A 12,780-nucleotide genomic window follows, 5' to 3' on the forward strand; every position below is an offset into this window, starting at 1 on the left:
TTCGTGATTTTCGTCATGTAGTCAAATTTTTTTCGAACATTATGCTGCCCTGTGTTTCTTTTTCCTTTCAGTATAGTATATGATATGAATAAATGTTTCTTAAATCATTTTTAATATATCATGCATATAAAACGAAGCATATGTACTAGTAAAATACAATGTTTCAGTTGTAAATCACCTCGAAATAGCATTTTTGTCTGTAAACATATCCCCCCCCCCCCCCCGGTGAAACACAAAAAAAGCTTTGGTATGAATTTGTGAAATGACAGTCGATATCACCCGTAAAAAAGGAATTTGTGTTTCACCAGGGGGGGGGGGTTAATTTAAAAATATTTTTCGTTTTCCATTGATTTCTTTAGTGAAAAACAGGAGTTTTAGCAAAACGAGTTATCTCTCGTTGTTTTCCCAAATAAGTTATGTTTTATGAAAATCCATATAAATATCTATATTAATACTTAAAATCATTCGAATATATTAATTTTTGAAAATTGACTTGAAGGATTTTTGGTAGGAGAACAATCAAACAAAACTATGATCGTTCGCACTTCTTGCAAACAAACCATTCTCACAAAAAAAGGGTATTAAGCAGTATTTCAATGGTACATGTTAATAATGAAATTCACACCAAATTAACACTTTTCAAAACAAATATTACACATATCATGATACATTGTACCCAAATATAGTATAATTACATGCAACACCATATATTGATAAAATTTGATGAAGAAAAAAACCATGGTTGTACTACTAAATTAACTTTTCAAAGCAGTAATATGCGATGTCCTTCAACAATTTTCTAACATCATATTAATTATTCTATTTAATAGAATCTACATTTAAGGGTACGTATCCAAGGAAAGAAAATATTTTTGGATAAAAATCTGTGGTATAAAAACCTTGGCAACCATTTCCAACCAAAATGAAATATCATATTTTGTTCTTGGTATATGTTTCAAGGCTCTTTTTTCTATTATTTGGATTTATAATTGCTTTTTATTTTTACGTGTATGACAAAAATACTTTTGAATACTTTGTTACCATAGTAACGTATGTAATAGTTGATTTACCAAACATGTTTATCATGCATTTGAGACTTGTGACCTTCAACTTTTCCAAATGTTAACTATGGGGCTCTAAACATGTTAAAAAATGCCATTTTTCGAACTTTAAGACACGTTGCCATGGTAACTATAAAACATCCACCAATTTTTCCTCAACAACGAAACTAACTGGATCCCAAGCTACAGCAAACACGAAAACGGAAATCCTAATATAGTATATCATGCTTACGGGGATGCTTATTTTTATGACAAACTAACTGGATCCCAAGCTACAGCAAACACGAAAACGGAAATCCTTATCATGCTTACGGGGATGCTTATTTTTATGACACAGAAAAAGTGCCACCGACGCTAGATCCGCCACCCTATGGAGAGGTGCCCAATGGTGGCCATTCCACAGCATCAGACACAAATGCCCTAACTGAGGCTCAGAAGGCAAAACGAAATAGACACACGATTGGTTTTATCTTTTTTGGAATTCTTCTAATTGGAGCTGCGGCGGCAGCCACTGCGTTAATCATTCACTACGTTTTTATAACAGGTATTCAAGAGCAACATATATCTACATGTACAAACATATATATTTTTTGTATATTATACTTGGGATGGGAAGAACGGGTGAGGAATGAATTTTAAACAAAACAAAATGACTGAAACAAAAGGATCACGATTAACTCAAAACATGTACACTTTGAGCTTGCTATGCCTACCGATAATTGCAAGGATTTTCTCTTTTAAATTTTAATAAAGTTGTGACTCCATATGTGGATGAAAATGTAGCTCTGGGGATCAAATAATAGAACTTTGAATTCTCATTACATTTTTGCATTGGAATGCTTCAATTTCAATATGACCGACATGGTTCTGCTTTTCTTGAGATATACCGTATAAGTAGAATTTTTAGCGAGGATTTAATTTTGGTATTATTAGCGCGGGTGTCGAGATTGCTAAAATTAAATATCGCTAAAAATTAATTGTGTTTTATTTGTAATAGCTTCTTTAATGTGTATCTTAAAATCGCTAAAATAACACCTCGCTAAAAATAAATTACCAGTTTTTAAGGACAAATGGCTAAAATTGCGTCTCGCTAAAATTTCCACTTAGACGGTATTTTCCTTGCAAGTAAAACTAAACATGTATTTTTTTGGATTTGGATCTCGGCCTCTCTTTAAGGGGTCATGATTTAAATAAAGAAAAATCTTACATACAAGTAACGTATATTTTGGCAATTACTTCAATATGATTCGATTTATTGGTGTTTTGTCGCTTTTCTATTATGTTCCCATATATAAAATTTTAATGATCCATGAATCCATTTGTCAGAAAAGATTGCTTGAGCTTGCAGCTCAGGTGAGCTGAAAGACGTTGGAAGATTATTCGTTTCTTATAAGCTGTAAAGTTGTGTCCATAAATTTTACTAGCAATTTAATTTAAAGCTGCTGATTATTTGAAAATCGATTAAAAAGCCATTATTCTTGAACAGTATCTGTATTCGTACCACTCGGTACATGTACATGTATATTAGTAAAAACAGTTGTGTTAAATTTTGTTTTCAATCCAAAATGGACCGGGAGACACCATAGACCCTTTTTGCCCCCCCCCCCCCCCCCAATATCTTACCACTAAGTTAAAATTTGACTCCTTTATCTTTTTGTTTATTTGTAAAAGATATTCTTTTTCTTCTAAAATATTTTTTGCAATTGTATTCTTATGCAATAGAGATGTTAATATTTTTGTGACCTACTACAGTAACTGTAACAGCTTAGATACTTGTAAGAGAATAGAATTTTTTTTTATTTTAGTCGTATTTTTGTGAAGTGCCAAGGGATCCAATTTAAACTCAATCTTAACCATTAAATATATAAGCTTAGCTTTTTCGTCACGCACAGTTTCGAAATTTAAATACTTTGACACAAAAGCAACATGCACACATGACGTATTTGAAACGCATGAAAAGGGCAGGATTTAACCACAAATAAGATAAGAAAAAACAATGAACGCTATCAAACAACGAAGTAAAGGAACGTTTTGTTCCGTTTTCTTGCACTCACTTCATTTTTTATTAATTGCAGAGCATGAGCGGATTACTGACCATAAACTGAATCTTATAAACAACACTACCAGAGCAGATCTAAGTAAGATACATGTACTTCGTTTGTTTGCCTAATGATAAATGAGCATAATTATGAACGAGATTGATTAATTTTAATCAATCAGTATGGGATAGCTTCGCTCATATGCAAACGTCATACAAGTATTGTTTGCGAACTTTTGTAAATCGTTATATTGTAGATAATTTAGTTAAAATTTTACGTTTTGTGCCTATTTTATTTTCCCGCTGGTGTAAGAATACTCAATTTTAAAATGATACATGAAACAATTATTGATCATACTAGAGAGTTGATTTCTTTTTTTTTTTTTAGTTGAAGAAAACATAGATAATATTTCCATTGATGATTTGGGTAAAATTGGAACTAAATTGACAACAGTTTCACCATCGAAAGACGGATCCGGAAGTAACGTGAAAATAGACGTTTCAGAACCGGAAACTTTTTCCGTCCCAGTTTCAACCAAATCTCCGATTAAAACAGACGATGGAACTACAGAATCGTCACCTCTCACGACAGTAACAGCTGCACCAAGTAAGATATAATCTTAAGTTTTCTAATGAGCAAAGTTTAATCAAACGTGTTTTAATGTTATCTTCACTTTTCCATACAAGAGCACCTAGTACATTGTGCACGTTTTTTTTCTTCCAATTACTTAGTAGTTAGAGTGTCTTGAATGAATGTGAGAAAGGTGCGAATTATAAAAATTCAAACTCTGTAAATAAAGGCATACATGAAGATTGTATCATTAAACCCTATTGCATATGATAGAGGTCGTCAATACCGGAGTACATTTAAGGCAAAACTGCCCCCCCCTCCCGAATTGTAATAACACAACGTTAAGATGAAATCCTTTCCATGCGATTTTCCAAGGTTTTATACAATCAATTCCTACGATAAATTAAAGCTTAGCCCATATGATAGCGTTGCTGTTTTTATAGTTAAAACGCTAATTTTAAATTTACATATCTACACTGTGACAAAAATACCTTACACATACATGTACAGCGGGTGTGACTAATCGACAGGCGCATCCCTACTCCTTAATGGTACAACCCCTCACCCCACCCCACCCCCTCTTGTTTTTGATGCTTTAGGGTCTATGTTTGTTCTGATTATCTTAATATATTTCATGAGTCCATTAGTAAGGGGATTAAAACTTGTAAATAAAAAATTATTTTAATTTATTCCTTCATGCAATAGTTTAAGGAATTCATGTAAAATTAAATTCACAAGTCCTTATATAGATATTCAGAGAAATTATATAATAATTTTATATATAATACATATATATTTTTAAAATGAAATGATTTTTTTTCTCTTGTCTGTTTTCTTTACCAACAACTCAGATCTATGCCCTTGTTACTGTCTTTTATGTGCAAGTTATGCATGAAGCTTACTAACAAGTCCTCAATTTTTCCATGTAGGTTAGACTGGATAGAAACTGGATACTTAATGCTTGACCTCAAGACCTATGGAAACCATGAACTACATGTAGCATCGCCATTTTTAACCTCTGCCGCTTGCATCATATTCAAGAGTCGCTTCTGTTATTTGTGTGCATGCTGATTACTTTAATGAGTGCTAATTTGCTATTAAATTGAAAAGAGGTCAGAAATTGTGAAACAAACACTTATAGATTAAAGGAATGTACCCTTTTTTCCATAAATAAAGTCATATACATTTTCATGTTTTGTTTTGAAAGTTGTATCAGTGAAAGCATGAATGTTCAAAAGAAAAATAGGGTGAAGGTGGAATGACTCCTTAGTATTTTTCCAAAGATTTGTATGTAGATGCATGCCCAATTAATCGAGATTTTACTTGATGCACATGAAATATATAAATTTATAGAAGGCTTTATGATTTGAGTATGCATACCAAGTATGCAGTCTCTATCTCTTATGGTTCAAGAGTTATGACGAAGGTTCAAAAAAGCTATTTTTAGCGTCAAGGTCAGAGTCATTGACCTTGATGCCATTTGAAAGAACTTAATTAGTGGAGTATGCATACCAAATATGCAGTCTCTATCTCTCATGGTTCAAAAGTTATGGTGAAGGTTCAAAACATCTTCGCTATCCAAGGGTTTCCGATCCGAAATCTACTCTACAACCCTTGGCAGATTTGGCTGAAAATTTTGGAACTTGCGCAAACGAATTAATTGGCTGCGAAGTTCCAGTGTACGCAAGGTTTTTACTAATTGACGATTTTCGGCTGAATTATTTAAAGTCTGTTCGTGTTTTCTGCAAAAGAAGAGTATTACTTACAAGGGATGAAAGTTAGGACGTGATATATGCTAAAAAAAAAAAAACAAGGGAGTACAATCAATTTGAATTTTTTTCTTTTGATTAGGCTATATATGTTTTCAAGAATTATTGAAAGGACCACATAAGTCCGTCTTCCGCATTTTAGGTGCATAAATGTAAGCCAATCAAATGTCACGGCTCATTGATAATAATTGATACGGCAACATATGTAGAAGGTGTTGTCAAACTCTTGACAAAAAACCACGAAGAACGATATTTTCTACCACTTTTGAGGTGTGCCAACAGCTGTATGAGTGTTTGTTTATATTCCACATCAAATTGCATGGAGGTCGCCATATTGTCTGTTAGGGCTATTTTCATTGGACAAATATTAAAGAGCTTCAAGGGACTTAACTCAATTACGGCGATAGGCGGCGCAATGAAAGTTCCCGTTTGATAGGACTAAATCTGCCAAGGGTTGTAGAGTAGATTTCGGATCGGAAACCCATGGCTAGCGAAGATGGGTTCAAAAAAGCTATTATAGCATATAGGTCAAGGTCATTGACCTTGGTGTTTTTGAAAGAGCTTAATATGCATTCCAAATATGAAGTCTCTATCTTTCATGGCTTAAAAGTTATGGCGAAGGTTAAAGTTTGCAGACAGACGGATACAAAAACAACATGCGCCCCCGATCTATCGATCCGGGCGCATGAATAACGTCTAAAATTGATTAAAATTTTAGAAAAATCAGAAATGCGTTCATTACGTTTTTTCATCTCTGGAGATATAACTGTTTTGGTGTTATATTTAAAACTCTAAAAAATATATATTTATATAAAATTTTTAAAGACTTCAACTCTTCCGTTGGTTTTTTTTTCATCGAAAGTAATCAGCAGTTGATGGACGTTAAAGACGTTCGATCCTGAGATTTTGAGCGTAATTTGGTCAGGTCCTTTATTTATAAAATTCTGCATCATTTTTAAGTTCTGTCTCTAAATTCGCTCTTGCGTACATCTGGGGGGACAAATAAAGAAATTTGTATACAATCTTTTTTCTTAAATTTCTTTATGTATATTTGAAGTTTACACTTTAATAAGGGTGAAACAATGTTTGAATAGATAATCAAGTCAAAAATAAATATTTTATTAATGTTTGAAATGTGTGTAACGTAACATATGACAGACATATAACGTAACATGACGGACGTGTAACATATTATGACATGATTAAATAACATTTTTGATGTTTAGCAATACAAATAATTAATAAAAAATAAATTTAAACAATTCTTTAAACAATGTTAAAAAAAAATCATTCTGACATAGAAGGAAAAAAAACGATTTTTAGGCACTTTTGATGCAAAAACTGACGAACGTAACACTGACAGACTTCTTTACTTAAGCCAGCCAAGTTACCTTTAAACTTCATTATTTTAGCAAAAAGCTAATGTTATCTTATGAAATTTACTTTGTTCAAATTTTTATGCCTTATAAATTTTAAATTTGAATTTTTCTAAGATAAATCTCTGCCATACGCTTTGTAACATACAAAATTCCAACCATGTCTGTCATGTTACGTTATTTCTTGAGCAATACCCGTTTGAATCGAGCCAATAAAATTTATTATTCAAAGCTAATTTTTTATTCTTAGGAATTATAAAACATAAAATAATATTATTTATGAAAATTCTTATGAAATTTTCAAAATAATATTATTTAATATTGATAAAACCTATAACGTTACATGGACAGACGCACGTAACCCTGACAGACACGTTTTAAAAATTGCAAGAAAATAACTATAAAATTCTATTGTTTGAGTTATAAAGACAAATTCTCCCTTATAATACAATAATATGTTTGAATAAAACATCTTTTTGGTTAAATTCACTGACTGTTTAAATCTGAATGCATCTGTATTATTTACGTAACATGGACAGACATTCGGTTTTTCCGTCATCGTTACGATAATATTCGGGCAATGTCTGTCAATCAGTAAGTTATGCAAGAAATTCCAAATTTGAAGTGTTTATCTATTACATGAAGAGCGTGCAAGTTCATAATTTAAACAAAACGTACAAAATACATCTACTAGTTGACAATCTTTGATGATATGTGTATAAAATCTAAGATAAAGACGACTTATAGTTTTGTGAACGTAACATACTTTTTGTAACGTAACACTTGGACATACAAGCTTTCGTGGCTTCTCGGAATCTCTCGGTAGCTCTTCCGATAGAAATATAAACACATTTGCATAGAACATTGGAGAAATTTTAAATATTCATGACCTTAAGTCAAATGCATGAGAAGAAGCGTCTCCGAGCTCAATTCTTAAATTTGCACGTAACGCCCTCTTGTCATGACAGACACAGGAAGCATCTCACAGATTTGTTAATTTCTCAGCACACTCGCTTTTCTGTTGAATCTGTGACCACTTAATTGATAAAAAAGTAAACTTTCTACCAGTAGACAAGAAAATTAAGAGTGTTTGCATAAGCAATGTCCCATTTGATAGCAATTTACCATGTGTATTGAGACGGACAGACGTTACGTTCAAAATATGAGGAGAAATAAAATTCATTTTTTCTTTTATTTGAGTCATAATGTGCATTAAAATACTTTTGTATGTAAATTCTTTCCTTCCTAAACAGTAGTAAATAAAAATATTCTGTGTACAAGGTATCATTGCCGTATATTAGTCTTTTATTTTGACATGGTTGAAAATGTCCCCCTACACATGCGTGATTCTAGTGGAATTTTCAAATTCATTTCAAGAAAAATAAGTAAGTTGATGAAAAAATCTGCTCATATTATCTTTTCTATATATTTGCAATATAGTTTTCAATATAAAATAATTTTTATTTCAGTTTTTTCAATAATTTTTGAAATATTTCTCTTTTAAAAGTCATAGGTCATTACAAGATGTACACAAGAGCGAATTTAGAGCCTTCTAACATTAAATTTGAATTCTACAGTGCAAATTTAACTATATTCAATGAAAAAGCCGCGATTAAATTCCATTCAAGTAGAATTAAGCTAGGAACTATATTTTGTGGAGAAGGATTTTTAGACGAAAATGATCAGTTTTTCCATTTTGAACTATAAAAGTACAGTTAATTTTGGATTCCTATTATTCATTCCTGGTTGCACACAAAACTGTTTTTTGCAGTGAAATGTGTTATGCTGGTTCTGAAATATCTATTTGATTATTTTTTATGAATTATATCAACAAAGTGTGACAAATATAGTAAATATATTCTGAAAATCCGGGAAAAAATTGAGCCAATTTTAACGTAAAATTGACACTTTTTTTTAGCAATATCTAAAAAATTTACATCATATACCCCCACTTTTGATGTTCTTTTCTAAATATTCAAAATAAATTTGACCTACATGTATTTGCTTAAAATCAGAAAAAGTTTAAGACTTTAAAATAATTTTCTTGCTTATTAAATTTTCAATGCCAGAAAAATCACTTTTTATCAGTGCAGAAAGGTCAAATAAATGATTATGCGAACCAATTTGAAACTTTTTCTTAGTCACAATTTTTAAGTGTCTTTTTATAAAAAAAACTTAGAGTTTATTTTGTTTCATGCTTTAATTGGATAAAAATATTGAAGGGAAAACGTCAAAAATTTAATTTTTAATTAAGACACAAATTTCAGTGTAAAAAGGTCATATTAAATGTACTGTAGCGCCAAAAGAAGCGTATTGACCCCCATTTCTTATCTGAATTTTAATTAAACTATGTATGTAAAAACTAAAAATACACTTGGCAAAAAAGTGACTTTAAATATCAGGATCGAACGTCGTTAAGGAAGAGAGTGAAATTGATATGATTTCGTAAAAAATGTTAAAATACTATACCTTTTTAATGACGTGATGTTAAAAGTTGTTCTAAGGTACAATTTACTATAAAATTCAAATAATGTTAAAAGTTCTTAATAATTTAAAAGCGACATATGAATGATATATTTAATACAGCAGCCTAAGTTTAATTTGATAAGAGTTAAAAAAAAATACTTAGCACAGTAAGTATTAGTGGATGAGTTACGAATAAGTACTGAAAAATGTCATATTACAAATAGCAAGATATGAATATAAAGAAATAGCTGTTAGACCGTTTATATCCGAAATAGTGTACATACAACTGTTTTCCTGTATTTGGTTGTTTCTGCATTTATTGTGCTTGCTCTTTAATAGTCCTCTTTTTTTCTAACATATATTACAGAGAAAGTGGAGTTTCCGGATTACACATATGAAATTGGACTTCCTGGTAAACTGCGTTGTAGAATAAACCGGGTCCGGATGTGGGATGCCATTACTATTAACGGAACCAAAGACGTGGTAGGGCAAAATACACCATTGTCCTTTAAGTTGCTAAGCAGCAATGAAACATGTTTAGAAGGAAATGACAGTCGCATCACAACAGAATTTGATATCAAACGGACCAGAAGTGCATCGGCAAAATATGATGATATAGAAATGACCGTTCACCTTAGCGAAATCAAGTGCGAAGATATGGGTGATTACGAATGCTGGGTGGATGGTCCAACTGTATATAAAGTAACGAACTCAGTAACGGTCAAACGTAAGATTAAAATCTATATACATTTTATACTGACGGATTTAAAAGCATACATTGACTTCAAAATGTAGCATAAGATTGAAAAAGAATAATTACAATTTGTTGCAAGGTACATGTGTATGTTTAAAGTTAAGTAGTTTTTTGAAAGAAAAAAATTATGAGGACACAAATCATATTTGTATTTGTTTATTGATGGACCCACGTTCAAAGCCTTTTATATATATATATATATATATATATATATATATATATATATATATATATATATATATATATATATATAATTTTCGTGATAAATCATTATAAATTTCAGCTTACGATTCATAATCTGATGCGTACATTAAATGTACATAATTTCCGCGTACCCTGTGAGTCAAAAACGACAGTAGTGGCACTTCAATTATTCAATCTTAACAAAGTAATATATCCAGTAAGAGTTGTTTCCCTTTTCAGACGGTCATTGGACCTTAACTATGTTTCGTTCTTGCAGGATATCCAAAAAGCAGACCTACATTAAAAATACCTTATGCTATCATCGAGAATGAGCCGATTTCTATCAAGGGTTTTTGGAACAGCGGGTTTCCAGATAGTTATGGCGAATTAGAATGGTATATACTGAAACCAGGAGCAGACGAACATCCATGGACTGATGTTAAAAACACTGTCAACACCAAAAACTGCGATAACGAGGCTGCCAGCATAATCAATCTACCAATCACATTAGAAATGAATCAAACGAAAATTAAACTACAGCCTTACTTTTATCCACAGTTCAGTAAGGAGAAGCAAAGACGTAAGATAGAGCATGTTACAGAGGAAATTCTGGTAGTTCCTGGTATGTAAATTTACCTCAATATCATAAAGCGCAATACATTCCATGTTCAATTTAGAATTGATTTATTAGATCATATCATTTACAACGCAAATTAACTTGACCGTTGCATCCATTTCTTAACAATGCAATGTATTAGAAACAGCCATTTATTTTAACTCCATCTCCCTATATCAAGTCTTATAATTTAAATAAAACCTTTACTAGCGGATTAAGAAATTACTTTTTAGTGCTCTGTCACAACCTTGATGAATGTCCAGAGTATTCATTAAAATCATTTTTGAATAACAAGCCCTGCATGTTCATAGTATCCGAGTGTGTATGTTTATACCTGCATAGAGATTAGAATCATCTTGTTAGGATAATAGGCAATATAATTTCCATATTCCTAGGGGTTACCAAATTTCTCCTTTTCATGATGATTTTCAAATTTCGAAGATAAATTTGATGGAGAGTAAATTTAAAAGGGCAGAACAATAAATTAAAAACAGATGGGTGTAAAAATGAGATAAAAATGCCTAAAAATTCTAATATCCCTTTAATATAGATATATGATTTTTGTTTTACAGCAAATTTCTGCGAAGGAAAGAAGAAGGATAAGAACATTATTCATCCCTATACTTGTAAACTCTTCATTATATGTACAGATAGAATTAATATTTACGAATGTCCAAAAGAAACCACGTGCTTCGATGAGGCAAAGGGGACTTGTGAGTAGGAATGGGAGTTATTTACAAACGATAAACAGATCTTGGACGACTTGGTAATTCCTGAAGGAGAAGGGGTCTGTCTAGAAGGAAATCGTGCTTACCAAAATATCCTGAAACATACATTTAGTAAGAGTATTTGCAATATACATGTATTCAAATGTTGAGCAAAAGTGAAATTGAGCTAAAAGTCATGAAACAAAATTCAGGAGATGAAATCGAGAAATCCAGCGAAGTGGAGCCAGGAATCAAGTCATTACGTACTGTCAAAAGAAAATGTCTCATTTTTTAAAGGAACTTAAAATGAAGTCATGCATATACTTTGATTTTAGTCTTAGTCTATCCCAAAATATTGTTTGCTTGTCCTCTCCCGATCGACTGACTGGCGACTAAAAATGGCCCAGATCAGATGTTTTTACCTCCAGGAATCCTATGTTTTCCGTAAATGGGTTGTGAGAATACAGCTATGATGTTAAATTTTTTTGGGGTGGGTGGGGGGTCCCACTTACCTACTACCAGTTTTTCTTCACCTTGAGTCGGGAGAGGACAAAAGGACGTTATTTTTAGGTTTGCATTACTGTATATTATTAAAGATTTTTAAAATTAGTATTCGGAAAAAGCCTTAAAAGTAGAGGCTATTCTGAAAAGTGTAAATAATCTGTTTGATTATTTGTTTATTTCCTAATTATTTTCACAAAATGTATTACATTGCACTATACATGTACATGTATTAAATGTGTATCATAAAATAAATGAAGCATAGCAAACGTGTGATTTTAAGACATGTAAAAATTTTACTTTAATGATAACTGGAAAATTGTACTTGTATGAATAAATGGCTTTAGCCTTTCATGGCAATGGTTATTAATTACATGCTGACAAAATATTTATTTGCTTCATAACCACGTCTAAGAAGGCAAGAAGAGCCAACTGTTACATGATAGCACACCCAGAATCTTGTGCATGTTGGAGAACACAATAGCATATGATACATCAAGCATTGTTGGCAAATTAAACGCAGGACGTTGTTGTATGGTGAAATGACAACTTGTTGTTCATAACAAACATAACATCACATTGATTCAAAGATGTAAAGCCTGAAACTGTATAAGTATCAGGTTTCAGGAAAGTAAATAGTATAATGATTTTTGTTCAACCATTTATTATTCATTTAAATACAGTGTATATAACTTTAAAAAAAACATAATACAGAAACCTTTGTTCGCTATTTAACAT

At 31.6% G+C, this 12,780-nt stretch overlaps 1 protein-coding gene across 1 annotated transcript; it reads left to right on the forward strand.

Moving 5' to 3' along the window:
* Positions 1 to 1,316: 1,316 nt before the first annotated feature.
* On the forward strand, positions 1,317 to 12,034 carry LOC134270772 (uncharacterized; the record flags this gene model as incomplete). Its single annotated transcript, XM_062753012.1, has 6 exons — positions 1,317 to 1,605; positions 3,137 to 3,199; positions 3,488 to 3,706; positions 9,649 to 10,008; positions 10,496 to 10,840; positions 11,407 to 12,034. Coding segments are annotated over 6 exons (1,425 nt in total), but the record flags the coding sequence as incomplete, so codon positions are not given.
* Between the last annotated feature and the right edge of the window lie 746 nt (positions 12,035 to 12,780).

The sequence above is a fragment of the Saccostrea cucullata genome, unplaced genomic scaffold (genome assembly GCF_032062105.1).
Source record: "Saccostrea cucullata isolate Sc308-1 unplaced genomic scaffold, CSIRO_AGI_Scuc_v1 ctg3809, whole genome shotgun sequence".
NCBI classification, from domain to species: domain Eukaryota; kingdom Metazoa; phylum Mollusca; class Bivalvia; order Ostreida; family Ostreidae; genus Saccostrea; species Saccostrea cuccullata.